Source organism: Lissotriton helveticus, chromosome 12 (genome assembly GCF_964261635.1).
Source record: "Lissotriton helveticus chromosome 12, aLisHel1.1, whole genome shotgun sequence".
Taxonomy (NCBI): domain Eukaryota; kingdom Metazoa; phylum Chordata; class Amphibia; order Caudata; family Salamandridae; genus Lissotriton; species Lissotriton helveticus.
Window position 1 is genome coordinate 265847050 of NC_136073.1, and position 17436 is coordinate 265864485.

Below are 17436 nucleotides of genomic sequence, written 5' to 3' on the forward strand. Positions count from 1 at the left end.
TCCAAAGTTATTAGACATAGAATTTTCAAAAATCCCATAGAGAAAAAATCCTAACTATATATACCTACTGGCGACCGCCAGTAGGTAATATATATATATATATATATATATATATATATATATATATATATATATATATATATACGCGAATTTATTCGTAGGCTGGTGGGAGGAGCAGGTGTCCAGAACCTATAGGGACGACATGTCAAGTGGTAGAGTGATAAAATGGCATCGATACATCGATGACTTATTTATCATTTGGCAGGGGACTGAAGTAACTGCCCACAAGTACATCGCAAGTTTGAATAACAACAATCTAAATCTGCATTTTACAGGAACCGTTAGCCCATGTACTGTGGACTATCTGGACCTTAGAGTACAGATTATTGGGGGTCGGATTGAAACATCTTTGTATCGTAAAACTACTGCTGGAAATTCGATACTCCACGCAACCAGCAGCCACCCACCAAAACTAGTGCAAAGTATCCCCTATGGGGAACTATTAAGATTGAGGAGAAATTGCACGCGCGATTGTGATTTTGATGAGGCAGCCACTGATTGTATGGCCAGATTTGCCATTCGTGGGTACAATCCAATTTCATTGAATAAAACACTGTGCAAAGTGAAAGCTCTGACTAGGGAGAGTTTGCTAGGTGAGAGGAGAGACAAAAAATCCGAAACGGGTAAATTCAGACTAATCACCCCATACTCAGCGGAAGCTAACCATCTGAAATATATGCTGAGAAAAAATTGGCACAGTTTAAAAGCCGACAATGTCATTGGTGAAGATGTCCCGAATTTCCCTTTGGTCACATTTAGAAAATCAAGGTCTATTCGTGACCAATTGGTACGTAGTCACCTGGAGAAAATACCTCCCAAAACTAACACCTTAAAGAACATGAGAGGTTTCTTCCCATGTCACAAGTGCAAAGCTTGCAGTAATAGCAAACGGGCCCTCACATACACCATTCAAGATACCGGTAGGGTGAAAAAAATCAACAAGTTTATTACTTGCAGTACACCGTACGTTGTGTACTGTTTAGTATGTCCGTGCGGGCTCCAATATATTGGCAGCACGGTACATCCTCTTAAAATCAGGATACTTGAGCATATGAGGGCAATTGATAAGGTGGATCAAACATACCCCGTTGCAAGACATTTTGCAGAAAAGCATAAGAGTGACCGCAACCAGCTACTGTGTTATGGCCTAGATCTAGTCCCCGATAACATCAGAGGGGGGGGACAGACTTAAGAAATTGCGTAGGCTGGAGTCGAGATATATTATTGACCTCCATACAAAAACACCCTGGGGTCTGAACAGTGGCGAGGATATGATGGTACACATTGGTACATGAATAAACTGCATTCTGTAAATAGTAACTGCAAGTTTTGGTAATTAGACTGTGAGTTGTAGATCTGTGGGAAGGAATGCATATATGTATACATGTACATGGAAATCATCACAAGTCAAACTTTCTAAACTAAATGGGCACCTTTGTATATATATATTTTTCACTTTTGGATTAATTCTTGAAACAAATGTAAAAAAGTAATGTAATCATGAGTAACCTTGATGGCCCTCCAACTGTAACAATACTATGAAACGTATCCATTCGATTTGAAGGCTTTTGATAACCACAAAATATGAATTTAATTATTGGATAAATTGTATAGATGTTGTAAATAGCAAATGGTTGATTTGTTTTTTGTGATAAACAGACTTGAATATAGGCAGGGAAGGAGAATTGCCGATACACGGCTTTATTTTTTGTAAATAGCAATATAGGTTAATCGATATTAAGTACAAAAAATGTACGTGTGATGTAGTCACAATTCTTGTGCAATCACCTTTTCGATAATACTTATGCTAAGGGTGGAAAGGCATGTTTAAAAATATAAAACGTGCATGTAAGGTGATTCCATCATTGTGAATATCTACCACTCCAAGATGGCGCTGGTTATAGTCAGCTAGCCAGTAGTCCTTCCTCTACCTCAAGGAATGTTTAAAAACATGATGTTGTCTGAGGGTCATTGACATCGAGAAAGGCTGAATGCTGAAACGCGAGGGCGTCTGTCATGTTTGAATAAAGCAACCTTTTGAACTATACCCTGGGAGTGCGGAGAATTCTTTGTTTTGCAAAACGGAGGAATTGGAGCAGTGATATATATATATATATATATATATCGAAATCCTGTCGGAATAGCTGCCACGTCTTAACTCACGCGCCGCCGCCAGCAAACAGGACACAGACCCAATATCCGTGCTTCAGTTGTTTATTTTACCCAAAGTCTAAGACGCGTTTCGCAGCTTCATGCCACTTGTTCACTCGACAAATAATCAGGACTTGGGAAGCATTTTTAAAGTGGCAGTGCATATTTTCAGTGCATCACGTGTTTTACAATCTCTATGGAAATGGAAAACATACTTTGTCGCGCTTGTTTACAATGTTCCATGCGCATTATTTCCCAACATTTAGATATTTGTTTTTGTGCAAATAGACGCAGTAAACATAAACATTAATGAAATAAATACATGTATGTTAGTTAAATACTGGTAACATCATTGAAACTTTGATCGGTTGCCTCACATCGAAAAGACATATTGTTATGTTCAATCTCTATCTTTTTCCGATGTCATTTACAAAACATAAATAGTTTGTACAAGAAATCCAATGTTGATTTGGTATGACCCTTTAAAAGTTAACTTGATATATAACTTGGTTGTTAATTGCATCTCTGAATATTGTTGTAAAATACATACACCTACATCTTGTTGGAAATTTTATATCACCTTCCTTCGAGATGACTTATAAAAAAGTGCCTAATGTGCTGGTGAAAATTAAAAATGTACTATAATTATATAACATTTATTTGTCTTCTTTGACCTAATGTGCAGTAATAGCTAATATTGACATTCTTGCCATGCTGAATTTTTCGCTGCGCAGTTCTTACATCACTTTGTCATCATCTGTTTACATTTACAATTGTATTTTAATACTGGCTATTTGCAGTTTGCTCTTAGACCGACCAGTCATAGGTACATTTCTGAGTTCCTAAATAGAGAGGATATCAGGTGTTACCTTGTCTTAACACTACCCATCATTTTATCATAGACATCAACTTTATCTATACACTCCATCTCATTTGATGTCGTCTATGTTCGAAACACCTAAAGTACAAAATATAAAATGTTCTATTAAAAACATACTTGAAAATATTTGATATTATTTGAAGGTATTTGAAAATATTTCATAAAATATCCCAAAATATAATATCTAGATATTAAAATTCATCTATTTACAAAATATCTATTCTTTAGGCGATATTGATGTTAAAGACAAATTTTGATTTATACCTCTCAGTGCAGTATCTCGGGACATGCATGTGCAATATCTGTTGGCCCAATCAGATTGTGTATTACTCTAAACAGGTGTACAAGTCTTCCGTTAAATTCACTCCCTGTGGGTGTTTAGAATCTAACAGTAAGATATATCGGGTCTCCAACTTGCGTAGTTTGCCTTCTCTGTCCCCTCCGCGTCTATTTGGGGAAACTGCATCAATTAAATAATAGGACAACCCTTTGTTGTTAGATCCGTGGCGTTCCTTAAAATGCCTCGCCACCGGATAGGTGTTGTCCATATTGGTTATTGCGCGGAGGTGTTGGAGTATTCTTACGTGAGCTTGTAATTTGGTACTGCCCACGTACATAAGTCCACATGGGCATGTTAAGACGTACACTGTGTATTCCGTCTTACAAGTTAACATTTTAGTTATCTTATGAGGTTTAGAGTTGAATGGGCTAAAATAGGTTTTAGTGTTAGTCCCATGAGTAGATGCCTTGCAGGTTTTGCATTTTCTGAACCCTTTAAGATTTTGGTACCAGATAGGATTTGTTATTATTTCAGGGTCAGATACTACAAGACAGTCCCTCATTGAGGGAGCTCTGCTGTATGTAATGGATGCCCTCTGCGGTAGCAGGGGTCCCAATATAGGGTCATTAAGTAGAATGGGCCAACTTCCTTGGATGATCTTCCGGAGTGCCCTATGCTGTTTGCTATACCCCATTACGAGGCGAAAACTTTTATCTTCCTCAGTCTCCCTTCCTTCATTGTAGTTGACTTCCTGATTCTTTTTGTTGCTATTTGCCAACAAGTCATTTCTAACGAGTGTCTCAGTTTTGGCAATGGCCTGATCTACCATTTGTCTAGAGTAGTCTCTTTCTAAAAATCTGCCCTTACTAAGTTGTTGGGCCTTTATAAGTTCTTCTGATGTACTGCATACCCTCTTGATTCTAAGCATTTCACCGTAAGGTATGCTATTTATTAGGTGACGTGGGTGGGCACTGGAGGCGTGCAGTACCGCATTGCCTGCTGTTTTTTTGCGATACAAAGTAGTCTCCAACTTGTTGTTACAAATGTACACTTTGGTGTCTAGGAAATTCAAACTGATGTCACTTATTTCCGCAGTAAACCTCAAATTTAAATAATTTTTGTTGATTTGAGCCACAAATGTATCTGCCTCCTCCCTTGTCCCCTGCCATATGACAAATAGGTCATCAATAAACCTGAGCCACAGTTTTACCTTAGATGACATGATATCGCCATAGTCCTCCATGAGGACTAGCTTCTCCCATTTGCCCATATGAAGGCACGCATAGCTTGGGGAGAAGCTAGCCCCCATGGCTACCCCTTGAATCTGGCAGTACAGCAAATGATTAAACATAAAGAGGCAAAATTCTATCATGGCCAAAAGCATTTTGTTATGTTCTTCATAAATTGGTTCTCTATTCCTTAAATAGTACTCCACCGCTTGAATACCATCCACATGAGATATACTTGTATACAATGAAGACACATCGAGTGCCATCAGTATATAATCAAATTTCCATTCAAAGTTTTTCACTTTATTTATGAAGTCGCTAGTATCTCTTATGTAGGATGGTAAGGATTTGACATAGTCTTGGAGAAAGTAGTCAACGTATACGGATGTTTTTCCCAAAATGCTATTCCTAGCACTGATAATAGGACGTCCTGGAGGTACTTTATTGTCCTTATGAATTTTTGGTATGAAATATATCGTGGGTACAACTGGATTATCATTTTTTAAGTATTTGTACTCATTTTCACTTATCAACTGTTTGTTTCGCCAGCTTGTTAGTTTTTTGTAGTATGTATATATATATATATATATATATATATATATATTATATATATATATATACAGATTCTAAGAATGCACCAACAGAACATTACTAAATACATTCTATAACATAATCCTGATTTAGTTAAATGTTCAGGATCCATCACACAATCATGAGGCTCTGCATCTTGTACAGTGTATCAGAGTTGTTGGGGTCTGTGCTGGCCTACAGACTATCATGATGTGAGAGACAGAGAGTGACATAATCTCTCATATAGACAGCCACACAGTGGATAGATGTTGAGTTTTCATCTTAAGCAATAAATTAGATATGGAATGGGAAACTGCAAGTATCGAAGCAGAACTCAAAAGAATGTTTTCTGAAGCTTTGACGAGAAGGGAAGCCACAGATAACAAGAAAGGTGGTAGAGCTGCCACTACAGGATGAAAGAATTATATGCAATGAGTTTCTTTTGGTCAGCATGATATTGAACCAATATTCCCAGGGCACAACCATTTCATTCATGACAATACCGAGTAAAGGGTTTGAATTAATCCGGCAATCTAAAGGGAGGATCAGAGGCTGATATTTGTTTTCACCTGCGTGAGAGCATGCATTGCCTCCTCCGTCCACTGCAAAGGGTCTGGAGTATCGTTCTTAACATATTCACAAAGAGACTTAACCAGAGATGCATACTGGAAAAAAACAGTGGTCTACAATATCCCAACATATCCAGGAAAGTGCTTACCTGAGAGACGGTAACTGGGAATGTTAACCTAGCAATTACTTTGATACGGTTTTCAGACTGGTGGAGTCCCCAGCAGAGATGTTTTCTTTCAAAGTCTTATTCCCCTTCTTAAACAATACAGTGGGTGAATTAGCCATGCACTGATCCTGAGTGGCAGAAGTGTGTAACAAATCGTTATCATACTGAACTAGAGCAGAACCTTCGGGAAAGACCGGGGTGCCGAGGTCCTTTTTAACCACATCAATGCTGATGGTATTCCCCTCCTGTGCTGAGATTTGTTGATTCCCATGTTTCATGACGAGCTGGGCTCGTCATGAGCGTGCGAGGAGGCTACCTCATGACGAGCCCAGCTCGTCATGAGCGTGGAAGGGGTTAAGGAGTTGAGAAAAGATGGAATGGTCATCTGTTAAGTTCTAGGGGAGACTGGGCTTCATTAGTTAGCCTCTGTAGAACTGGAATGTTAAGAGATATTAACTCTTTTTGTGGATAGGAATAGAAAAAAGTAGAAAATTAATCAACAACCGTAAACCATTTCACAGAAGTAGAAATGGATATTGGGATGGTAGCGAATTGGGTACTACCCAAAAGCAAGACATTACAGCACTATTCATCACCCACAGATCTTGCACTTAGTGATAACAATCTTTCTCACCCGCCTTTTTTATAGGAAGAACTTATGATAGGCACAAGAACGCTCTGTGGGAGGTAACTGTTTTATGGGTTTAATTTTAACAGGGTCAGGAGAGCGTACACACCCAACGATATTTGCATGCCCAGACTATAAAGTCTTGTTTAAGCAATTAGCCGTGCAACTTTGCATTACACATTTTTTGTTTTTCATTCAAAATGTCTGATACACACTAAACAGTTTTCATTCAAAATGTTTACACCAACTATGGTACAATTCTTTGCATGTGCAGTGTTCAGTGCAATTTAATTTTCATTACAAATCTCATCCTAACAGATTGGCGGGTGAAGATGGAATCAACAAGAAACCATGCCGATCAGTTATGGATTCTAAAGTGATAGAAACAGTTACTGTACATGGAATGCCAACTGCATCAATGGAGAAGCCTGATGTAAGCGAAGAAGGGAATTCAGTGGTTTTAGGAGCTGCCCAGCTAATACCAGTATCAATAAGAAACAAGGTAGGTCTACCATTAATCACACATTTCAAACTAGGGGCGTCCCTCCATGCCTGCTATCAGGTCATCATTCACCTTCTACTCCCTTTAACAGTTTGTTGAAACGTTCTGAAAATCAATCAGTTTAGATTTGTGTAACTATTTCTCTCTTTCTTGTACTGTCACACACTGATAGGTGACTGTGTCTGCTCAGTCAAGCCTTTCGTTCACACCCAATACAGAGAGTATGCAATTGTTCCTTTAGCTTTGGCAATGATCCAAATTTGAGCTTTCAGATCCTAGTCAGAGACATTATGTCAAAACCAAAACTGAACAAAGGCTTTAGACCAAGACCATGGAGGCAGGTCACCCTTGAGTCCTTCAACTCCGCCTTCGGTGTCCCTAATTTAGATAGCACTCAGCATACTGTGCCTTAGCAATGTTTCATAAGTCTTTCTCTCAGGCATTAGATATAGTTGCCCCTTACAAACAGTTTGCCCCTAAAGCCATTGTATTGTATTTATACTTAATAAGTGCAACATTCATCCCAAGGGACATCACGGTGCTAGGAAAGCGTTATTCTGCTATGGAGAAGGCGATTGTGGACTGTTTAAAGGGGTGGGACCTCAGCCAGGATGACAGTAGGTATCTTTGGCTATGTTCTAGGCAACATCCATATTTTTAATTTCTTCCTAAAGGCAAATATTCGTCCATTAAGCGAAGGTCTAATGGTTGTTCGTTCCAGTGAACGGCTGCCAGTTTAGAGAAGGATCGACCTCCTGCTCTAACCTTCTTGATCTGTTTGATCTTGGCCAGGGCATGATACCGAGATCTCAGATTTCGTGTGGGAGTATAGAATACTATTTACATTACATTAATTCTGATTACATTAGACATTATGCCCCCTGGTACTCGGCTGAACTGAGGCGAGATAAGAAAACATTAGAAGATTGGAACTTCAAAATCTGCTGCTGATAAAAGCAAACAAAAAGCATTAGGAGCCTACCACAGTAAAATTAGGGAAGGTTCCAGACAATACACTAACAATAGGATTGATCAACCTGGAAACTCTGCCAAAGAATTATTTAAGGTATTGAATGAATTACAAACCCAAACCCACTGCTTGTACCTCAGTTATCCCTGCTTCTCAGACATGATGTGACACTCTGGCAAATTACTTTGAGACTAGAAATTTTGCACTACTACCGCACTTCCCATCAACTTGTCCCCTACTAACTGTCCCCTGAGAGATACTTCAACAGTGCTTGAAAGATTTGAGCCTATTACTCAGAATCTGTTGTCAGACTGTTGGTTAAAGGAAAATCTGTCTTTCCTTCTGACCCCTGTCCTCATTATATCATGTCCTCTTTATCCACTCTGCTTACTCCCATCATTACAGCAATATGTAACTTGTCGTTAACCTTAGCTGCAGTACCTCAGGCGTGAAAAGCTGCACGATATGCCCGTCCTAAAAAGGCCCAACGCAGATCCAAAGGAGCCTGCCAACTATCACCCATCTCGCTTCTCCCTTTGCTAGGCAAAGTTCTGGAGTCAAAAGTGAAAAAGCAACTTTCTTCCTACCTGGAGGACGATCATATTTTGGATCCCTCAAAATCTTGCTTTAGACTAGCCTTTCACAGTACTAAAAATGGCTTACTGGCAGTAGTTGATTCTATTAGATTATCTCTAGATGCCAGAACCCCAGCAATGTTATCCCTTCCTGACCTGTCAGTGACATTTGATACTGTCTCACATCCCTCTTGATTCTCTTTTTGAGATATATCCCAGGAACAGCCCTAGACTGGCTCAAATATTTTCTTAACAACAGGAACCAAATGGTCTCTTTCTGCAACTTTCAATTTAAGATCCTTTCTCTCTGCAAGCGAGTCCCCCAAAGCTACTCTTTGAGCCCCACTCTTTTTAACATCTATGTGACGCCCCTTAGACAGATGGTCAAGTCCTGTGGTTTTTAAATACTTTCCTATGCAGACAATTTCCAACTAGTCATCTCCTTTGGGCAAGACGTTGAAAATGTCAGACAGAGATTTATCGTCTGCATGAGGAAAATTGCTACATGGCTAACCGTAAATTGCCGTCAGTTAAATGGAGACAAGACAGAGATCGTTTTGTTTGGGAAAGCTCAGTTATAGTGAGAAGAGGAATGACAGCCGTCCGAGTTCGGTACTGTGCCTTCTCCTAGTAGAATGTCGAGAAATGTAGATGTCCTTCTTGACAAACACCTACCTATGAGAGATAAGGAAAAATCCATCTTTGGTACCTGTTTTGGAACTATGTGCCTTCTTAGGAGAGTATTTAGTGGCTTCTGCTGGGATAGAGGAGAGCACATTAATAATGAATCGCTTGGACATGGAAATTCCTTACTATTAGCATCTAATGAATCCCTTCTTTCCAAACTGCAGGTCATTCAGAACACTGCTGTTCGCTTGGTTAACAAAACTCCACCAGGCACGTTGTGGGCTCCTTCACTTAGAGATCTTCATTGGCTCCCAATCAGGAAAAGATCCTTGTTCAAACTGCTTTGCCTGATGCATAAGTCCTTGATTGGTGAAAGGCTCAGTATTCTTACAGGTGAAACCCGCTTTACTATTGTCCTCATCTAGATACCCCTCCGGGGGTGAGTCGTTATATTAAATGCCTTTTAACATAACATGTTCCGGCCCTACCCAACCGCCTTTCCGGCCAAACCCCTTTCTGTTTTAACATAACGTAACTTCTGATAGATACATCTGCCAGTGGATTCCTCTCCTTGTGAATATCCCCCTGCATCAGCAGCATTCGGAAATTCTTTTTGTAGATTCGCGCCGACGTGGACCGACGTAACAGAGGCACGGCATCGCGTGCGACTCCACTGACGTCACCGACACCATATTAGGCCCACGCCGGCGTAATGACATCAGTTCCCTTTTTTCCGCGCATCGACGCTAACGGTTTTCTAGGGATCGTCCGTAGCTATTGCAGTAACCTTGTTACTTTGTTATAATTGTACTTCATTGTCTTCTCTCTCAACATGTCTTCGAAGAAGACCGGGTTTAAAGCTTGTGGGGAATGTGGCAAAACCATGTCCATTACTGATCCACATGATTGCTGCGTATGGTGTCTAAGCTCCGACCATGACGTCGAAGACTGCCAGTCTTGTAGGAAGATGACACCTAAGGCCCTCCGGGAGAGAGAAACCAAGCTTCTCGTGGCGAAACTTAAAGGAAGAAAAGAGAAGAAAAGTTCGAGGTCACGAACTCGGCGTTCGAGGTCAAGGTTTCGTTCGAGGTCGCGCACGGACTCGTCCTCGGCCCATGCTTCGAGATCTTCAAAAAAGAAACATAAGAAGAGGACCCATAAATCCCGACATCACTCGAGGAAGGACTCGGTTTCAAAGCCGAAGTCACAGGTGAAGCTGGTTGAGAAGGTAGTGGTGTCTTCGGCTTCGGAAGAGCAGGACGCCGAGGGTGAGGTGACGCATGGGAATTCGCCAGGTTCACCGAGGCAGATAACGAATCCATCTCCGGTTCCATCCCATCCTTCAGGTCGGGAGGATGAAGGTGAGGAGGAGGTGGTTGGTGAAGGAGAGGCTCCATTGCCCGAGTGTCCGTCGACTCCGGTGCACCAGCCCGAAGAGGAGCTCGACGTCGTATCGACTCCACGCCCTCAAGAGCAGCCCGGGGGTTCGTACCCAGCATTCCCGGCTCCAGGTCAGGATCCGACACAGCTCCTGAATGCAATGTTTGGAATATACTCAGGGCTATGTACCCCACTGGGGTTCCTGCTGGTCCCACGGGTCCGATGGCGTTTAGTCTGGGTGTTCCCCAGACCTATGCTCCTGCGCCCTTTATGTTGGCTCCAGCGCCGCATTGGCATTTTCCGACGCCGGCGAGGCCTTCGACTCCGAAGCCATCGACACCGAAGCCGTCGACGCTGAATCCATCGACGCCGAATCCATCAACTCCGATGCCGAACCCTGAACGACCTCGTGTGAAACTTCCTCGTCCGACGTCGGGATCGGCGCCGGCACCGGCTCCGACGGAGTCGACAGTGGATCCGTCGGCATCGTATGTGAAGCACAGGTCGAGGCGTGAAGCCCAGAAGCTTATGGAGGAAGAGAGGTTTTGTGAGGTAAATTTGGAGGAGGGTGAGCTGCAGGAGTCTGAGGACCCATTTGATGACCTGACGGTGGCTAGTGGCCTTGAACTTTGCCCTGAGTGGGATTTAGCCTCAGTGTTGGATGCACCCTCTAAGGATGTGGCTACTTACCATGTCATGATAAGGAAGGCGGCAAACTTATTGAATATTACTCTGCCTACTGCTGAGGTTAAGTCGAATCTTCTCACAGAGGTCCTTCACTCACCATCTTCAGTGATTGAACCAATGCTGCCATTTAATGATGCCCTTGCAGAGCCAATTTTAGAAGTTTGGAAGAAACCTTTGTCAGCTCCTGCAGTATCTAGGGCTGTTGCCAGGAGATATAGAGTTGCTCCTGATGGCCCGAAATTTTTGGCCACTCACCCTCTGCCTGAAAGTTTGGTGGTGCAGGCGGCCTGTTCCAAGAGATCAACGGGAGCTTTTCCACAGGTTCCTGCAGAAAAGGACTCGAGGAAACAGGATCAGGCTGCTAAAAAGGTTTTCTCCTCCGCCAGCATGGCGTTGAAGTCCACAAACACGACCTGCCTGATAGGGCGTTATATCCACGCCCTGATGGATACTCTAAAACAGTTGGTGCCAAAGATACCGGAGGATGATAAAAAAGACTTTCAGGAGGTAATCTCGGACACTCAGGCTGCAGCAAGGAAGGTGATCCAGAGTGGTTTGGACACAGCAGATTCTGTGGCGAGGGTCATGGGCTCTTCGGTGGCTATGAGGAGAGCTGCATGGCTTAAATCGTCTGAGTTTTCAACAGATGTCCAGTCTGCATTAATGGATCTACCATTCGACGGGTCTGGTTTGTTTGGCAAAAAAGCAGGCGCTGCTTTAGAACGTTTTAAAGACAGCAGAGCGACGGCTAAGTCATTGGGCCTTCAGACCAGGGGCACCTTTGGGAAACGTTTTAGAGGGTTTGGCAGATCTTCTTTTCGTTCCTACAAGTCAACTCAGCAGCAGCCGCCGCAGCAGCAAAACACACTGTACAAGGCATACAGGGGCAGACAGAGAGCTCGTCCCAGAGGTCGTCAAGTCGCCTCCTCCTCCTCCTCCTCTTCCCCTTCCCAGCCCCCTGCCAACGCAGCAAAGCAGCCCTAGATCCGCCATTCCGGATCATGTGGGCCCAGTGGGGGGTCGGCTTACCCATTTCCTACGAGATTGGGAATTGATTAAATCAGATCTTTGGGTTCTCAATCTCGTGGAGAATGGGTATGCTCTTCCCTTTCGGGAATTTCCCCCAAATTACCCTCCTTGCCAGGGTTATTGTTTGGAGGACCACCTGCTTCTCCTGCAGGAAGAAGTCCTGGCGCTGTTCAGAAAAGGTGCGATAGAGGTGGTTCCAGAGCAGGAGAGGGGTCAGGGATGCTACTTCCGGTATTTTCTGATCCCCAAGAAGGATGGCAGGCTTCGGCCAATCCTGGATCTCAGGATCTTGAACTTGTATCTGAGACAGGAGAAGTTCAAGATGCTCACCCTTGCTCAGGTTCTTCAGGCGCTGCTGGAAGAAGACTGGATGGAGTCGATCGATTTGCGGGATGCGTATTTTCCTATTCCCATCCTGAAGTCACACAGAAAGTATCTCCGTTTCACGGTTGGGTCGCAACACTACCAGTTTGCGGTCTTTCCGTTTGGTCTTACTACTGCGCCTCGAGTCTTCACCAAGGTGATGGCAGTGGTGGCAGCACATCTCAGGAGGTCAGGGATACCTGTATTCCCGTATCTGGACGACTGACTGATCAAAGCAGAGTCGCCGGGGAAGGTGCTCCATCACCTGCAGGAAACAACTCAGTTGTTGCACAGGTTGGGTTTTTCGATAAATGTACCCAAATCTCACCTGGTGCCCTCCCAGCGCAACCTGTTCATAGGTGCGGTACTGGACACTACTGTATGCCGTGCATTCAATCCTCCTCAAAGGATTCGCGACATACAGGAAATGATTCCTTTATTTTACAATGGAGCGGTTGTTCCAGTCCTGAAGGTCCTACGTCTGCGCGGTCTGATGGCTTCTTGCATTCTGTTGGTCAACCATGCACGCTGGCACATGAGGGCACTCCAGTGGTGCCTCCGCAGGCAGTGGTATCGTGCCCTCCGCTCCGTCTCCATCACAGGGCAGATCTCCTCTCCCAGATGGAGGGGCAGGTTCTACACCCCCACCTCCAGACCTTACACCTTCATGCCTGGAGATTGAACGGGGCAACCTGAGTTCCTTTTCTCTCCCACACAATGTGGTGGATGTCATTTTGTCAGCCTGGCGTGACTCCACTAGTCCATTTATTCCTATAGATGGTCAAAGTTTGTTGCTTGGTGTGGGGAGAAGTCCATTGACCCTTTAAGGGCTCGTTTGTCCAATATTCTTCAATTTGCTCTTTCCTTGGCCCAGCAGGGTTTTGCGGTGGCAACTATTAAGGGTTATTTGTCGGCCTTATCGGCTTTCCTTTTTTTGCCTGACCAGCCCTCTTTGTTTAAAGTCACCTATTGTTTTACGATTCATCAAGGGCCTTACCAATAAATTTCCTCCTACTCCTTTTATTGTGCCTCAATGGGACTTGAACCTTGTTCTTACATTTTGATGGGTTCGCCTTTTGAACCTTTACACTCATGTCCCTTGAGACTTTTGTCTTTCAAAACGGTCTTCCTGATCGCAATTACCTCGGCAAGGAGGGTAAGTGAGCTTCACGCTCTTAGTTCGAAGCCCCCGTTATTATCCATTCATGCTGATCGAATGGTTCTTAGGACCAGGGCTGCTTTTCTGCCGAAGGTGGTAACTCCTTTCCACCTGGGGCAGTCCGTTACCCTACCTACCTTTTATCCTCGCCCTCACCCTTCCAAGGAGGAGGAGAGACTTCACCGCCTGGACCCTAAGAGGGCAGTGAGATCTTACCTGGACAGGACGAGAGAGTTCAGGTCGGATGGCCAGCTGTTTGTTGGATTTGCCTGCTGCAGGAAGGGGAAGGCTGTGCACAAGCGCACGCTCTCAAGATGGATACTTTTATGCATTAAGATCTGCTACTTCCTGGTGGGTAAGGAACCTCCAGAGGGTATAAGGGCTCATTCCACTAGAGCTAAGTCTGCAACATCTGCTCTTTCTAGAGGTGTGCCTGTAGAGGACATTTGCAGAGCCGCGACTTGGGCCTCCCTCCACACTTTCGCGAAGGATTACTGCTTGGATTCCGAAGTGAGGAGGGACGGCCACTTTGCGCGCTCTGTCCTCCAAGATTTCTTGGTATAGCAGAGTGGACACCCTCCTCCGGGAGTAGGGACTGCTGTGGGAATCTATTCACAAGGTGAGGAATCCACTTGAGATGTATCTATCAGAAGAACAAGTTACTTACCTTCGGTAACTCTTTCTGGTAGATACAGTATCTGCCTGTGGATTCCTCACTGACCCACCCGCCTCCCCGTTGTCCACTCTTCTATACCTGAGTATCTATAATGTATTTACTTTATTATCAAGGTATTGTTCATTTCAAATGTTTGATTGCATTTGTTTCACACTGTGTGTGTTACCTTGATATTTGTGTACTGTGTATACTGTGTATATTTCTAATGTCATTGGTCCGTCCGTATGCCTCGAAGGCACGGAAAAAAGGGCGGAACTGATGTCATCACGCCGGCGTGGGACTAATATGGTGTCGGTGACGTCAGTGGAGTCGCGCGCGATGCCGTGCCTCTGTGACGTCGGTCCATGTCGGCGCGAAGCTACAAAAAGAATTTCCGAATGCTGCTGACGCAGGGGGGTATTCACAAGGTGAGGAATCCACAGGCAGATACTGTATCTACCAGAAAAAGACTTACCGAAGGTAAGTAACTTGTTCATCCCTGCACAAAAGCAGCCCTTACAATTTCCTGAGCTGATTCCGCAGGTTGAGCAGTACCGGAATACTGTTCAGAAACATTGTTTACTGGAATTTGCTTGGTGTTTCCATGTATTTTACTAGGCCAGACTCCAGAGGGAGGAAGAGGAGCTACAGCATTTTTTGGCCAACTTAACAATCCTGACCGTAAGTTGGGAAAGGTTTGAATTTCTCAATGGGGTTTTACATTAGAAGAACTCACCAATTACATAAAATAAATGCATAGTGGGAAGATGCCAGGGTCCAATGGCTTCCCGGCAGAACTCTATAAGCGACTTGCATCGCTGTTGTGCCCACACTTGCTGCAGATGTTTGAAGAAGCTCATTAAAACTCAACCTGCGTCACACCCTAATTACTGTCCTATAGAAAGAAGGGAAAGTGAAATCAGACTTCAGGTCCTCCCGCCCAATATCTCTGCTAAATGTAGGGACCAAATTACTGGCTACTGTGTTGGTTCGCAGACTAAATACAATATTAACGCTGATTCGCCTGGATCAGGTAGGACTCATGGCCAATCACCCCACCCACCAGAATCTAGGCTGGATGCCACTTAAGACTCTAAACCCCCCTGGCCATACTGTAATGTTATGTTATTTTTTTTTATAGCACGCACAGATACTCCGCGAACCAAGAAGGGTAGAGAGGGATGAGCTAGACAAAGAGAAAAGCTTTCAGGTGCTTCTTAAAAGCCACCGTGTCTTGGATGTTGCGTAAGGCAAATGGCAGTGCATTCCAGGCCAAAGCAGCTTTAAGGGCAAGACAGCTGCCACACAACCTTTTTCATTTGAATCGGGGAACCTGGGCTAAAAGTTGAGACGTAGAGCACAGGTATCTCATAGGGGCATAGAAGGAAAACCGCTTCTGTAGGTAGGTAAGGCAGGCCTAGGCCATGGAGGGCGCGGTAAGCCATGACTAGGGATTTAAATTTGACCCGTTCAGCCATGGGAAGCCAGTGCAATGAGCGCAGATGTTGTCTCACACTGCTTGTAAAAGGGATCCCAAGAAGAAGCCTGGCTGCCACATTTTTGGACCACCTGTAACTTGTTCAACAGATAGCCAGGGATGCCAACATACAGGGCGTTGGCGTAGTCTAGCCGGGATAGGATAAGAGCACGAATGACTGTTTCTTTTGCAGCCCTTTGGAGAAGAGAAAGAAATTTCCTAAGGGTTTTAAGAAGTCCAAAGCAGTTGCCGACAAGCTTCTAAACCTGAGTGGACTAAGAGAGGTTCTCATCAAACCAAACCCCCAGATTCTGAGCGGGTTTCCCTGTCGATAAAGGCATGGGGAACTCAGCTGGCAAGACTGTTTCCCTGAAATTAGGGGGGAATTTTCCGTAGAGGAGGATTTCAGACTTCTCTTCGTTGCACTTAAGCTGAGCGGCAGCTAGCCACCTGAATACAGAGGTCAAACAGTATTTTGCAGAGGAAACGGAGTCCACATTTTTGCCCCATGTAAACAGGAGCTGCTTGTCAGCGTAGGCAATGATTTTAGCCCCCAGGCACTCGGCTAGTTAGACCAGTGGGGTAACATAGATGTTAAAAAGAAGGGGGCTAAGGGAGGACCCCTGTGGGACACCCGTGGCCACTGTCTGCGGGGATGAAGAGGGCGGCGGAAGCTAGACCTGTTGCATCCGTCCTTCCAGAAAGGACTCAAGCCAGCCCCAAGCAGTGCCAGAAACACCAATCTCGGCAAGTTGAGTGAGCAACAGTGAGTGTGGAACCGTGTTGAACGCCACCGACAGGTCGAGCAGAATCAATGCTGCCCTCCCGTCGGCGTTCAGACATTCCCGAATGTCTTCTGAGATTTCCAACAAGGCTGACTAAGTGTTGAACAAGCATTTGATTAATTAGATTGGCCATATCTCTTCCTGGTATTGGAACGCTTTGGCTTTCAACCGCTCTTTAGGAGCTGGGTTCCTCTCCTTTACAAAGACTCACATGCTGCATTTCCATTTAATGGTGCAATATCTGCAAAATCTCCTTTACAGCAGGGCACCAGGCAAGGGTGTACACTCTCCCTCATCCTGTTAACCCTATGTATAGAGCTTCTGGCACACTAGGTCAGATCAAATGACAACTCATTGGCTTTGGTGACGGAATGGACTGGCAGAGGGAAAATATATCCCTATATGCCGATGATATCCTATTGTATGTCACCAACTCAGGGGAAAAACTAAGGCCTCTTTTGACACGCTTAAGAGAGCACAGCGAATACTAAGTGAACTGGGGTATATCATTACAAAACAGAATCAGTGACTGGGCCCCTGAATACGAAATCTCTACTGCCCTCAGAGTAGTATCCGATGAGTTTAAATACCTTAGTATACACTTAGCACCGTGACCAGACAGATTTCTGGAAAGGCACTTGGGGAGGCTGCTGAGAGAAAATCAGGGGGACATTGCCAGAAGGCCTAAATTAC

The 17436-nt window shown here is 44.1% G+C and overlaps 1 protein-coding gene across 9 annotated transcripts in view; it reads left to right on the forward strand.

Moving 5' to 3' along the window:
• LOC144798737 (uncharacterized) overlaps nt 1–17436 on the forward strand; it is a 1654679-nt gene that overhangs the window by 1588778 nt on the left and 48465 nt on the right. For all 9 annotated transcript variants that reach the window (XM_078669761.1, XM_078669751.1, XM_078669755.1 and 6 more), the window contains one exon: nt 6853–7036. In XM_078669761.1, coding sequence (XP_078525887.1) covers nt 6853–7036 — 184 coding nt within the window. The remainder of the gene's footprint in view (nt 1–6852; nt 7037–17436) is intronic.